At 31.6% G+C, this 15,292-nt stretch overlaps 1 protein-coding gene across 10 annotated transcripts in view; it reads left to right on the top strand.

Moving 5' to 3' along the window:
• Piezo (piezo type mechanosensitive ion channel component) overlaps nt 1–15,046 on the top strand; it is a 91,549-nt gene extending 76,503 nt beyond the window's left edge. For 3 of the 10 annotated variants that reach the window (XM_076414217.1, XM_076414219.1, XM_076414218.1), the window contains 18 exons: nt 222–365; nt 2,906–2,999; nt 3,058–3,215; nt 3,422–3,513; nt 3,627–3,704; nt 7,518–7,604; nt 8,477–8,735; nt 8,794–8,957; nt 9,703–9,882; nt 9,944–10,090; nt 10,153–10,300; nt 10,354–10,568; nt 11,477–11,762; nt 11,816–12,063; nt 12,274–12,458; nt 12,528–12,797; nt 13,548–13,770; nt 13,831–15,046. In XM_076414217.1, coding sequence (XP_076270332.1) covers nt 222–365; nt 2,906–2,999; nt 3,058–3,215; nt 3,422–3,513; nt 3,627–3,704; nt 7,518–7,604; nt 8,477–8,735; nt 8,794–8,957; nt 9,703–9,882; nt 9,944–10,090; nt 10,153–10,300; nt 10,354–10,568; nt 11,477–11,762; nt 11,816–12,063; nt 12,274–12,458; nt 12,528–12,797; nt 13,548–13,770; nt 13,831–14,113 — 3,261 coding nt within the window. In that variant the 3' untranslated portion in view covers nt 14,114–15,046. The remainder of the gene's footprint in view (nt 1–221; nt 366–2,905; nt 3,000–3,057; nt 3,216–3,421; nt 3,514–3,626; nt 3,705–7,517; nt 7,605–8,476; nt 8,736–8,793; nt 8,958–9,702; nt 9,883–9,943; nt 10,091–10,152; nt 10,301–10,353; nt 10,569–11,476; nt 11,763–11,815; nt 12,064–12,273; nt 12,459–12,527; nt 12,798–13,547; nt 13,771–13,830) is intronic. The other 7 variants (XM_076414224.1, XM_076414226.1, XM_076414225.1 and 4 more) reach the window with 4 other exon arrangements.
• Nucleotides 15,047–15,292: the final 246 nt, after the last annotated feature.

Here is a 15,292-nt window from a genome sequence, read left to right on the forward strand (position 1 = left end):
TTTTATCGATAATAACCTTTATATTTGTTTTTAATATTTATTGTTTAATTTGTGTTTCTATTGGACAGTTTTCGTTTAGCTAATATAAGTTAATGATAGATCGTACTAACAAAAAGTAACGATACGATATGTATTTACTAATTATTGGTGACGAGGGACATAATCATTCCTAACTAATCAAATTAACTAACTATTTTTTGGAGATTAAGTTGGGTTTGTAGTTTTTGAATGCTGCAATAAAAACTGACATGACTACGGTGTTGCGAGAGAGAAGGAAAAGCATGAAACGGCGCTCTAGTGTGCCGCTCGCTAGAAAAAAGTCTGCGCGGTCTACCATGTCTGCACCGCTCTCAGCGCCACCTACAGTGAGTTACTAATTGAATGCATCTTTTGCTTATCTTGAATCGGTGTACATATAATTTGCTGTTAATATTTTGATTTGTTCATACATTCTAATAAAAAATATATTCTTTTTGACTACATCGCCATCTTTAGTTACTTTTTTGCATCGTCACGTTTGATTTTATTCCCTCATAGCTCATTAATTGCTTTTAGCATAGTTAAGTTAATTTAAGATATATATGTAAGGGTTTTCTATAAGGGCAGGTCGATGCTGTATTGAAAGCAAATGAATTAATAATTTTCAACGATCCGCACGCATAGATCCGGCTGATTAAAAAGTCATGATGCCCTTATTGAAAAACTCGAAACATTATACGCATCAAAAAATTACTGGGAATTTGCAATTTCAAATATTCGCGTCGATTGTAAAAACTATCATGGTATAAGTCTCCTATCAATCACTGGGAAAGTGTTTATATAGCTCATACTCAATCACGGTTGCGTAGATAAGATTTTCGCAGTCCACAAGTTTACGGAAGAATGTATTAAATGTTATAGGCGATAAAATCGGTGATTATACATTAACAATATAAATAAAATATTAGAATAAATTTATTTTGACATAATAATATTTATATCTAATAATTGTTTTTATAAAAAATGGAAACTATACACGGCCTATGAGGAGGTCTAGGCTTTTTAATTTTGTGGTGGTGTCCCCTGTAGTCCTAATCTATCTTTCGATAATATTTCAGTAATTATGCTGGCTGTAACATCTGGTAGACATCTATGAAATCTGTTAGGCTAGTTTAGAATAGATGCGCATGAGCAGCTCTGCGCGAGACTTTGTACTTTTAGGTACGACCCAGAGAAGTCTTATTGTTAAAAACACTTAACGGTAGTCTCTTGCTCCGATCTATAAAGGACTCGGTATAAATCTGTTTTCGAACGAACCACCATAAACTGCCATCCACTTATTTGAATTGTCTACAGTGTGGAAAGCGTATCATTGTTGTTTTTATAGACTTCTACTCTGCTTTAGACTCCATACACTGGCCTTCACTTGGACACCTTTGCAAGTTGAACATGTTCCTCTGAAAGTTGTTAAAGGCATTCTTCAGGCATATTACGGTGGTTCCATTGTCGTGTGCGAGTGTGAAATGATTTCTCAAAATCATTTGAGGTCCGAGTCAGTGTTCGCCAAAGATATGTTGTATTTCCATCCGTCATTGCATTCAATATAATGCTACATCTGATGTGATGTTCGTGATAATAGCGCTATATTCGCTGACACAGATGTTGAGGCTTCTAGCATTCTTCATGATATAGTTCACACTCTTACCTATACGGCTTAATAATTAATGAAGAAAAGACCAAACTATTGACAACCGACAGATCGCTTGCTATTGTAAATCTAGCTAACATCAAGTATTTGGGATCGCAATACAGTCAAAATACAAAGAAAGTGGAATCTACCGCTGAAGTAGTAAACCGACTGGGCCAAGCTGCAGGAGTGTTGGGTCTTCTAGGATGGTATGTGTGAAAGATAGTTAATAATACAATCAAGACTAAAATCCGCCTCTTTCCAACGCTTATCTTACCAATCCTTCTATATTGCCCCTGTGGTGCCAACAGAAGCGTATGATAATGTTGATGAATCTCGTTAATTTTTAATATTGTGACCTGTGTAGTGACAATATAATTAGTTACTAGTTAGTTAGTAAGTCAAATATGACTGAGTTAGTTAAGTCAAGTTGTCTTAATAGTAACGATTGCACGATGTATGAATGAAACTATAGGACGTAGAGTTTGACTTAATGTATAAGCAGAAGTTTAAACCACTAAAAGCCTTCAAAAACAATCATGATATTCAGTCTTATTAAAAACATGAGTAGGATAGTTTAGAAGATATTCCAATGATTATCGCTCTGGAAGACTCTTTTAGCGATGAAAACGCCAAAAAGTAAAGAAAATGATGCTTGATGACTGTTTAGAGAGAGAAATTTAGAGTAATAGAACATGGTATTGAGTTTTTTCACGTTTTTCATTCAACAAAATGTATATACCAATAACACTGAACAAATGTGTCAACGAATTCAACGCTAATAAATATCACACTACAAATATCACCAAGAAGACCCTGCTTCTGAATTTTTCTGAAATAAAGATTAGCTTCAGAGAATCAGTTTTAGGTCATTTGTTATAGAAAACAAAAGTAGTTAACAAATCGCTTAAACATCTACAAGGTTAATTAAAAAATTAACATATAGGCTAAGGAGCATATATAAATAAGTTTTAAAGTATTGTTTTAATATGAAGCTTTATTGCTAAAAATTGGTGCAATGTTTCCAGGTATATTTTCACCAATTTTGTGGTTACAAATGTACCCGATGCAATTTTATACACAGTAACATCATCTGTTGTAAATCCTTTAAAATTAATTTAAAGATCCATTCTTTCTAATTAAAAAAAAAAAGATTCCCCAGTATAATTCCCAGTATTTTTTTATACAGAGATATTGAATATTGCATTCGTTTTTTACTTACTTTCTTTTTGTAATTAGGTGGAAGAACCTACATCTAAGAGTGTTACGATCAAAGAAGAACCTCAGCCTAGCACTAGCAAAGATGAAGACATAAGTGAGCTCACCGAACCAAGTAAGAAAATAACTAAATTTTATTGACGCTCCCTAAATCACTATTTATTTTATTTTAGAAGAATATACATTATTGCAGAAATCCCTGCATTGGGTAGTTTTCTTGTGGGCTTTTGTTGAAAGTGGTATGGTCAGCGCGACCAATTTCCTGAACAGATATTCCAGAGATTATAGATATGTACTTAAAACTTTAGGAAAAGAACGGAAAACGTTGAAGGTAAGTCCCATTATAATTAAAAATAAATTAAATCATTATATATTTGCTTTATTTTAGTGTTAAGTTTAGGCATTATTTAAAGTGAATGAACAAGATAGTACTGACGTAAATAAATTTAATATTTCGAATTTAATTAATTTAAGTTAATAGTATATATGCATGTGTTTAAATGTAAAATATCCAATTTGATATAATGATTGTTTCAGGAAAAGACTCAATATGACGTTGGTATTAGAATTGGTTCGAATCAATTGTGGCAGCCTGCTGGATCATTTCACGACCTCATGAGGCAATCAAAGTAAGTTATCGCACATTTCTATACGTTTTTTGGTAGTGAGTTTTGTGATTGATCTAATTACACATAGAGTTTTAGTCGTTTAGCGTAGACTAGTAGATTTTTTACTTACTTAGCGAGGACTCGTCCTCATCCTCCGTTCTGGGTATGTCCAACTCTCTAGGTTTGTTCCTACATGGCGATGCTTTCGACAGGTCTGTGCAACTAAGTGTTTCACCTTTTTATCTCTACATGTTTTTTTATTATTGTGATTTTGTCTAGAATATTGACTTTTTCAGAATAGTACTTGCACTGAATATTTTTAAGCACATACTGGCATTATTATATTATTGATAAATATAAAGTTTTTTAAATAATTATCTTACTAATTAACTATAGTTTAAGAACAGTACAGAAGAAACTTGTACACACGATTTCATTTTATTATTCTCCATATAACAACTGGAATGTCTGAGCATTAAAATAGTTGTGGAATCATTGTTCATGATTGTATAATATAGTGATGGTGCCATTACTAAAGCGTACCTACTGTTGAGCACTAAATCCTACAAATTTAAATATCAGGTGGCTCAAAAGAATGTTTATATTTAGTTGATTGATTTTAAAGTCTTTTAAAATTGTTTGTTATTTATAATATGTAAAAAATTCTTGCTTATTTATATGTCCATTAAGATGAAAATAAGCTTTTTCTGAAAACAAGACGTAAGTAAATGATGAAATCTACATTATTTTATGTAGAGAAAATGTAAAACCATCGAATTTAACAGTTATTTAAGTTGTTAGTTATTTACATTGATACTTCCCATTTTCGCTGATCCAAATGCATGCAAGCACCTAAAAGATGGCATAAATCACGTTTTTGTTTTTCAAATATTTACCGGTCTCTTTTTAACTTTTATTCCAATGAGAGGAATATTTCGTACATGATGAAAACCTCAAATAATTCAACATGGAATCGCCGTTTTCATAACTCACGCACAGTCACTATGCTCCTGAGAAACGCTCTATAACGAATTCCCAAGAGACGGGTTACCGATTGACGAACCTCCACTCCTTCGCTCCGTTTGAACTCGTTGCGTCCATGCGAGAAGCTACACTGAAGTTCTTAACTTCCAAAACAGCATTTTTGCAATAAATGAATTTAATAAATCTCGCTATCTGACTCGCTATCGAAATATGAATAATGTTTATGGTTCTGATACTGTAATGAGCATTCGGGGCGAATTTCGTGAGAAAATTGAAACTGTGCATGAGCAGAACTGAATTCGACCAGAACATTTGTGATTTCTATTTTGCAAATGGTAATTACAAAAAAACGTGTCGGTATTATGAATTGTTTTTCTTATCTTTCATTGAAGGGAATTATATTTATTGATACTGTCCATAGTACAAAATTTATGAAATAATATGGAAAAAGTATTTCACAACTGGTGAGAGAAAAGATGTTTAATAATAATATCATATAAAATAATTATTAACCTGAAATAACGCAAACATTTATGTGACGAACATATCAACATGTAAAAATAACCACTCATTAAACGCACTGTTTCTACAATCGCTTCTTAGCTTCTTTCCAAAAAAAACCATATCTTTGACCTAAAATATAAAGTAAGACTCATTAAACACGGTAGATTTAGAGAACAGAGTCACTTACCTATGTTATTCTTTTTTTCCAAGATATGTCTCATATGTGATTGTTAACAAGTTTACTTTTTACTTTATAATTTTAAAAGATACTAGCATAATATCCTCTTATAAGGACTGTGGCTTTTCCATCCAAATCATCTTGCACTTGTCAGCTCTTATTTTTTCATACTACTTAGCCATTGACGATTGAAATAATTTAAACCCAGTTAACAAATATTTCACCTTCAAAATAGTAATAAAATATATACAAAGTACATCACGCTGTAAATACAAATTCATACCTGTTTATATAATTTCTGTCCCTATCATTGATGGATGAATTGCCTGATGACTCCATTTATACATTTTGTGCCACCAAATAAAGGTAATATTCTTAATTCAAGGTTCATATTCTTTATTGTATTATGTCTACCTCATGGTGAAATTTACGCATATACATTATTTTCTCTTGGGACTGAATATAACTTCCGGTGACTTTGGATCATTTTGTAATCGTCATAGAATTTAATGTTTGAAATCTCTTCACGAATCTATAAATAGAATAGTAAAGCCTAAGAGTTTTATGTTATATTCTTACCATAAACTTCAAACGAGTTGAATTTCAATATTATTCGTATTTTCTTCCTTATCATAACTTTCTTTATTATGTTACCGACCATACTTACAATAATTTAATACTCGTTTAAAAACGATTAGACGGTACATATTATTTTAGCAATAAGCATTGCTTTTTAGGAAAAGAACACTACACGTACCGTCGAAAAATGATTCACAAGACATTTTATTTTGGCATACCATTGTGAAACGTATGGTTATAAACAAAATAATACAGGATTCCTAACCAAACGATGAAAACTGTCAAATGATTTTCGAATCTTCGCGTAGACCCCGAACGTTTGCTTCGTTCAACTTTGTACTCACCATAATAGTCAATCAAGCGCAAATTTTATTTCGTCGATTCCATTCCACGCTCTAGAATGGTAATTGTCGAAAATGTGCGTGATATCATGAACATGACTGGAGTTAACTACCGCATAAGCAATGCTTTTAATATACAGATACTTTGGAAACAATTTGAAAAAGGCTGGATACACAAAAAAGACTAGATGTATAGGTGCTACATGAGTTAAACAAAAAAAAAACATCATGTGCCAAATTTTCGTCTATGAGTCACTGTTGAATCCCAACAAAACCTACTTATTTCTGAAGTAGATGGTGAATGGCGAATAAAAATCTTACAACGTCAAGCAAAAGTGATCCAACCAAGATTGAAGACCAATAATGTTTTCCTATATATTTGGTGGGACTGGCAAGAAATCATACGTGATGAACTGCTCTCCTATGTCCTGTCTATGGCGAACTATGAACTATGCTGGTGAAAAATTCGCCTCAAGAGGCTTGCGAATATCAACTGTCCCAATTCTTTGAAAATAGAGGCAAGGATTTTTATGGAAGAGGCATAATGAAATTACCTTCAGAGTGGTAACATGTTATCGAATAAAACCGGATCATTCTAACCATATATTTCTTTTTGCCGCACCTATTATTTTTTTCAAGGTGTCGTTCATCAAGTCTGCAGATTTCTCCAAGTAAAAAAAAGTAAAATAAAAATTCGTCGCAAATGACTGTAGGTCAATAGGTGATACTGATACAAAATTGATGGTGACTGAATGCTGAATTGTTAACAGATATTCAATATTTCGTTTTTGATCCAAACAACAATGTACCTTTTTCTAAATTAGCTTTCAAACACATATAACACTTTTTGTTCAGGCTTTTATTTATCACAGTTCATTTATTAATGACAGAGTATCTTTCATTTCATTTAATTAAAAAACTTAAATATATTAAATGAAATAATATTAAATATTAAATATATTAATTGATGAATACTAACCTTAACAGACAAGAGATTATAATAATTAAACAAATAGGACACATAGATTTTAGGACGTTACTGTCTAATATTAAAAATGAAGGATGCTGTTAAGCTGTGTTATTTTTCACATAACTTTCTAATTTGCACGAATTGGCCTTAATTGCCCTTAAATTATATTCATTTTATAAGTGTGATAGCAGGATATCTTAAGTTTACTGAATTGCAGATAATGAAATAGTGCATGAAGATTATTTCCACCGAGATACAATTTTCTGCATGAGTAACTTTATAGTGATAACACTGATCGTGATGTGTTATCAAAAAATTATTATGAAAACGTTACAGTTTGTCCCAATACATATATTTTTTAATTCCGACGTCCACATATACAATATTATTTGTGTTTGTGAGACGTTATCACTGGAATGCCAGTAGTAGTTAGTAGAGTGGCTGTATGCCTGTGTATGTTGCTGTGTAGGCGGAAGGCCAGTGTTCTCACCGTCCCCGAAATTCGGATACTGGCCCCAAGTCTGGAACGTGGACTAGATTCTCCGGGCTCATCGAGGTAAATTTACACCGAGCTATGTTGTCGTTTCGTCGCTTTGCACTTAGCTTCATTTTTATTTTGACTTTATTATTATTATTTATGGAATAATTTTACGGATATATAAACGACCGAACACTGCTGCGAAGGCACTTTATTAAAATTAAATGCTTTTGAAATTTTTCTCAGCTATGTAAATATTATTGAATTGATTTGGAGTAATAAGAACGTCAGCCTCTTTTAGATAGCTTTGGGAAAGTATACATTATGTAAATGTCCCAAAGTTATTCATTATTTAACATATTAAGTATAAGTAAAAAACAAAGTCCTCTTGTGTAAAAACTTTATTAATATTTTAATAACAAAATTGTAGCGAATTTGGGTGAATTTCAGTTTAAGAAATTTTTTGAGAAAATGACAGTCGATAACCGCTTCTTTTGTACTGACGTAATTAATTTAGTTTCTTCTTAATTCTCGAATTTCGATTTTTTTTTAATTCCTTCCAGTTGGTATTTTGTTTTTATTCTTCATATCTTAGCTGTTGGAATTAATTCACATCTTATATTTGTTAATGAATAATTGTTTATTTAAAATTAAAGTAAGTTAAATAAAAAAGCGTAAAATCATTGAGCTAAGTATGTAGAAGAAAGATCGCTGCAATAAATGTGAAGGAATTACTAATTGGTTAAGGATAACTTAGACACGCTCATTTATTTTAATTTTACATATTCCAGTTTCTTATCATCGCAGTTTTTATTTCAAAAAACATTGTTCCACTGATATGGCCTTTTTATGTTTATATTTTATTAAGCACAATTCGTTATTTTTACGCAACATTTTATCTTTTTTTTTGTCAATATTCTTAGGATTATAGGACTTATTTTTATTTTTAGAAGTTCCGTGTCCCTGAAGCCACCAGAGGATGAAATGTCTTCCGATGACCAACCGCCTATCGTTAAGTTGCTCTTAGCCATTTGGTACGTGATCATGAGCAGATCAGAGTGGTTATGCTACTTTGCCATCTTCCTAAACCAAGCGAAGAGGGCAACGTTCCTTTCTCTACCTCTTCCATTGATGGTCTTCTTCTGGGGATCCCTCACTATACCTAGACCGTCGAAGACCTTCTGGGTAACCATAATAGCTTACACTGAGGTATATAACGAGAAACGTTACTCTTTTGCGATTATGGTAAATTCATTTTATTTTCCAGTTGGTTGTCTTGATAAAATGCCTGTTCCAAATGGATATAATACCGTGGAATGAGGACATTTACGGAAATAATCCATTCTTCCCGCCTAACATCATCGGCATACAAAGAAGGAAAAATTACGCTAACTGGGACTTGTTATTATTACTAGCAGTTTTCTTCCATAGGTATTTAAAGCATCATTTGTTTAATAATAATATATCCAAAAAAATACTAATGAACGAATTCACCAAATTAATTTGAAAGATTTTCTATCCAATTTTCTAGAATAGAATTGTCTAATTTCAATTTTTGTAGCCCATTATTATATGTTTAAGAACAACAAAATTCATATAATTGAGAAATTAAAGCAAACTCTCGATAAATGTTCAAAGTTTAGACATGTATAGTATATAATAATAAAAGATTTCTATTATGTGGATGATGTTAATTAAAATGTTATTAAAATCTTATTCTACTGTATATAAAAGAAAATAATAATCATCATAACTGAATACTGAAGCAGAAAGATCCTAAACACGGCAATAAACACGTTAATAATAAATATATGTCACCCATTGCCTACTTATTAAAAATTCCTATATTTAATCATAAGTATCTTAAAATTAAACACCATAGCTAATAACAATATTAATTTTTCATAACTACATGCGATAATTTCATGCAAACAACTTTTGTATCTTTGCAGCAACTTGTCATCATTCTGAATGCTTTAAGCATTTGCTTCTTTACATAGAGTAGTTCTTTATAATTTAACTCCTAATCATTTAGATAATTATTTAACTGTCTTTAAATAAAAGTATTTATTGAACCACCCTCGTAAACAGATATTACTTAAATAACATGTCTGAGTTACACATTTTAATAAGTGTATTTTTCGTTAACAACATATAAAAAATAAATAATTTTCAGAATGATGTTAAAATCGATGGGTATATGGAAATCGTCGAAAGAACCACAAGAACAAGTAGCAGCTATGACCTCGGAGGGTGAATACAACCTCATTGATGGTCGCTTGGTTCCAGTAGGAACGAATAATAGCAGCTTAGCCCATCCAGTAAATAGTTCGGCATCCTCCCAATACTCCGCGAGGTGACTTATTGGAATGTATCCAGCATAAACCGATTTTAACAAAGCATTTAAACTATTCCAGCGAAAACACGAATCACAAAGAAAAAAGAAAAAGCACTTCATCGGAAACAGAACAAGATGACGAGCCAGGCGAATCCGATCAAGTGCTGTCGCTAAGAAGCGTTGAAGTAAACCAGTGCGATCATATACCAGAATCCATTAAACTCGGGTATTATACGACTGAAAATATGATATTAATATAACTTGATAACGTATGTATTTTTCTTTCAGAGCCGCCAAATATGCGGAAGCAGTACGAGTATTCTTCCAACAACTCCTTGATCCCACAGCTAGAGTAGCCGCAGATGTTTACACCTTCATGTTCTTATGCGATTTTATCAATTTCTTTGTGTTGTTGATTGGTTATTCCTCGTTTGGGGTATGTAGTATTAATATCAATTAATGAATGAAATAATTAAAACTGATTTGCAGTCACAAACCAGCGACGGAGGGTTTAAGGCCTATTTGGAAGAGAATCGAGTACCGCCCATGTTCTTATTCATGTTGATTTTGCAGTTCATGCTAATCATAGTGGACCGAGCTATCTACTTACGAAGAAATATACTAGGAAAATTAATTTTCCAGTTTATTCAAGTTATTATTCTCCATATATGGCTTTTTATTTTATTCCCTATTATTACAGAGAAGTAAGTTCCAGCCTAATTAATAAAAATATATTTTTTAAACAAATTTAACTCATCAATATAGTTTCCTTTAAGAGATATATGATAACTTTAACATTTATTAATTATAAGATTTTTTATATATTTTTAAGATGATGCATTTTTGGTATTTGTTTTTTAATTTGTATCAACATTCTGTCTCAACGCAAAATCTAAATTACTGATCAAATATGAATTAATTATTCAGCTCTAATCTTAAGGTTTTTCAAAAATTTTGTGTACAAAAAAAATTTAATTTCAATTCATTTGATTGTTTAAGAAACTAAATACTTAAGAAACTTGACACTAAGATTGTTCCATCAGAAGTGGGGACATATTAGTAACAAGATTTTCAACTGATTAGTACTAACAAAGCAATTGCAATAAGTAATGCAAAGATAACACACTAAGCTTCACTGTACTTTGAATCATTGCAGCTCATTTTAAATACATATATATTATATACGTTTTCATATACCCAACGTTTTATATAAAATCTAGTATGATACATTCACTTGATAATTTAAAAATCTCCGAAAACTTAACGCTGTTTATTGTTTTGTAAAGTAACTATTTATTATTAATCTATCACTATTATTAACCTATCACCTGGCATTTCAGAGGTATAAAAACCATTGGTATTTATTATTAGTAATTTTATTTTTCTTAGAGTATTTATGAGCTCAACATCCATATATTTAGGTGGATGGGATTTTCTCCCATAAAAAGAACAAAATTAAATCACTGAATTAAATTACTTTTTTATATTATGTATTATAGAAAACAATTTTGTGAAAACAGACAGTAATTTTTGTATATTGGCACTTTCGAGAAATTAAAATTAGACCGGGAAATTTTACAGCCAAAAATTTACTCAAACATATTATTTTTAGGGAATTTAAAACGGTTATACCGCCTCAAGTTTATTACATGGTCAAGTGTATTTATTTCCTGCTATCGGCATTCCAAATTCGTTGTGGCTACCCGTCTAGAATATTAGGCAACTGTCTATGCAAAGCTTACAGCATGGTAAATATGTTCCTATTCAAGGGCTTCATGCTCGTACCGTTCTTGTTCGAGCTGAGGTCCGTAATGGACTGGATGTGGACCGAAACTTCGATGGGTGTATTTGACTGGTTGAAAATGGAGGACATATTCTCACATATATTTTTACTTAAGGTATTACCATGGCTCTTTTGTTCATATATCTGCTAATGTTATTATTATTGCAGTGTTCCAGAAACATGGAAGACGAATACCCCCAGCCTAGAGGCACGAAAAAGGGTTATCTAGTGAAATACATGATGGGTGGTGCTTTATTAGCTGGTATCGTTGGCATAATCTGGTTCCCGTTGGTATTTTTCTCCTTGGGCAAGGCTGTAGGCGAGAGCAACCCTCCATATGACGTTACCTTGGAGTTAAGGATAGGTCCATATGACCCTGTTTATCAAATGTCCGCCCAAAGCAATGCTCTCTTCCAGTGAGTTTATTTTTTGCAGATATTAGAGATTAAAAATTTTAAAAAAGTGCTTTAATAAACGCATATTGTGGCTAACAAAAGCAAGCACTACATGAATGAACTAAAAAACGCGTGGCTGTCTGTATAGCACGTCTGCATAGGCTGTAGACTATGGCTATTTATATGTATTATAATATATTTATTACATTTTTGTCCCAATATTCTTTTTAGATTCAACGAAAGAGATTATCAGAATATGCTAAACCAATTCAAAGACAATAAAAGAGCTGAACAAATTCTGTCAAATAACTATGACGCTGGAGATGTCGTAGCGTCCAAGTTCAGTCTGGACTCGGCGAAAATATGGAGTATATCACCGCCTGATCGTATGAAAATGATCGAAGAAGTTAATTCCAGTAAGTATTGTTGCTGTTGAATACCGGTGTTTATTGTTAAGGCCCTTTTTTAATAACACTTTTTTATAGCTAAACCTATAAATATTCGGTTGGACTATAAAGTGTCACATAAAACAAGTAGTTCGACGGACTCCGGGATCATATCCAATAATAAACAAATTATATTGGGGCCGGACACACCAGAAAAACCCAATTTAGACAGAGTGAATTTGTTGAAAATGTTACAGAACGCCAGTACAGTACCGATATTACTGCAAAAAATTTTCCCGAAGTTTTTGAAAATTACCAATACTGGTGTAGCTGAACCTTACAATGAGATTTTGGCACCTGATTATGAAGGTAAATATAACTATTTTATATATTTTTTATTAGTTGTAAATATTAATACATACATGATGCATTATACTAAATTGATCTTTAGTAGTAGTAACCATTTAAAATATGCTACATAATATAACTATATTATGAAATATGCGTTAAGAGATCAGTTATAAATTTACTGCCAGCTACTCTATCACTGTTTCTTATTTAAACAATTTAGACTTAGAAAAGCCCTTAATCTAAAAAGGTTTTTTAAATATTTCGTCCATAATTGCCTTTACATATTAAATGATGTATTAACATGACACCAGTTATTATTACTTGTTATTACTAACTTCTTTTGTCGTTTTAATTTTTAGGTCACTTCACATCTAGAGCAGCAGTTTACTTTGATATTATTCTTTTAATAGTCTCTATTAATTAATTGTAGTTCAACTTAAATCAACACCTCCTTAAGTAACAGCAAAAGTCATTGAAGAAAGAGATTCTCACACATACACACAATTTTTCTCAGCACTATAAAAACTCTCGTTAGTTATCATTTATTTTATTTTAAGTTTAGATAAAAAGTAGTGAAATCTGTAATCCCTACCCCTAATATGCTCAGTTTTTAGATGAATCTGTACTGGTGTTTACACTAGCTTAAATTAAATGTGAAGAAAATCTTTACATCTAGGATTTATTACTTTACAACTCCTGTAATTTGGTTTACTTTCCATAAGTTTACAAAAACAATTTTTTACGATTGTATATTTTCTTATATTTCAGAGAATGAGGACAATCCTACAATGAGAAATCTAACTTTGGTTCTCCTGAGAGTAAACAATTCTTTGGACGACAAAGAATGGTGGCAGGTTAGCGAAGAATGTGACGATTACTCATACAAGCATTATCTTAAAGATTTAGCCTATGAAGATTGTAACTCCTTGGTGATCTACACGTTGAACGATAAAATTTTCCCGGGAACTTTGAGTATAATTACAGGCGGAGGGTGAGTTACTCAAACCAAACATGCCCAAATCGTTTATACAAACTTTCTGTTTTGATTCAGAATCATCGGATTGTACACGACCCTGGTTTTGGTAGCCTCACGAGTTCTACGAGGTGTGTTCGCCGAACAAGTCGCCAAAATTATGTTCGAGGACCTCCCCAACGTTGATAGAGTTTTGCAACTTACTCTTGACGTGTACTTGGTGAGAGAAGCGAAGGAGTTCGCTTTAGAAGAAGACCTCTTCGCGAAATTAATATTCCTGTTCCGATCGCCTGAGACTATGATTAAGTGGACACGACCTAAAGAAGAAATTGACGACGACGAAGATCCCGAGGCGAATTAATTAACCCGACAATTTAAACTTATAAAATTTACAGATATTAATGCTTGTTGAAGAACGATCGATTTGGCGGTGATGGGATCTCGACGATTTATTAAAGATTTAGATGTCGTTTAGACCAAAATGGGTTTCAAGAGTTTCGAGAAAATTATATATTTGTTAGGTTTAAACATATATACATCGTATATTTTAATTCATATTATAGATACACAAAGTTTACGAGAAAAAAAATTGGCAACTTCGCACACGACTTAAAAACTAGAAATTTTGCGGCCTTTAACAGTTTTCTGCGTGTATTTTACATATCTATTTGTTAACATAGTATAAAATACGACTTTTTGAAGCTGATTTCAGTGGCCGATACATGCAGATTTTGATAAGTTAAGTTTTTGTTTTGAGTTACCGTTTTATCATATATTTTAATTATAAGGTCAATATTTATTTTGCATTTTACTTAATTATTTCAACAAATCTCCTAGTCAAGCGTTAACTATAAAAAAATATATAAAGCCTCAGGTCAGGTCTTACTATTTAAAGAAGACTTACAAATATGCAACATTCTATTTTCTACAAAGATATTTATTATGGTCAGTGTTTTTGATAAAGAACCTAGTGTTTTCATTATATCCTTAATATTAAACAAATATGCATATACACACATATGATGGATATTTGCATTAAAATTGGGATATTTAACGTTTAAAATTTATTTTACATTTGTGGGTTTGATCTACTTGCCAGCTGCTTAATGCAACAAACCAAAAAGATCATTTATATATAAAAAATATTTTTTCTAATGATCAAACCCTCATCACCTTTATTATTAGGCCAATATTATTGCGTTAATGGATATATCTCTTCTTTTTTATATATTTATTGTCCATTGTAGTTGTCTTTTAGTTTTTTTACTGTATTTAAAATAAAAAATATATTGTATTTGTATTTTTATTGCATAAAGTCTTATTACCTTTTTTTTATTGCTTACGGAAAAGACAAAATTCACGATAAAATTATATAATAATCACTGAAATGCACAAAGATAGCTAAATCTTGTATCTGTTTTATTGCCTCGGAAGTACTTGCACTGACAATTTCTTCAATAACTTGACTCAACATTTTTTCCTTTAAAAATATGTTATAACATGAGTTAGAATCCGTTGACATGATAAGTATCGTGAGTTT

The sequence above is a fragment of the Rhynchophorus ferrugineus genome, unplaced genomic scaffold (assembly GCF_030347505.1).
Source record: "Rhynchophorus ferrugineus isolate W39M unplaced genomic scaffold, kcgeb_rfMv2 rfM9, whole genome shotgun sequence".
In the NCBI taxonomy this organism is placed as follows: Eukaryota; Metazoa; Arthropoda; class Insecta; order Coleoptera; family Curculionidae; genus Rhynchophorus; species Rhynchophorus ferrugineus.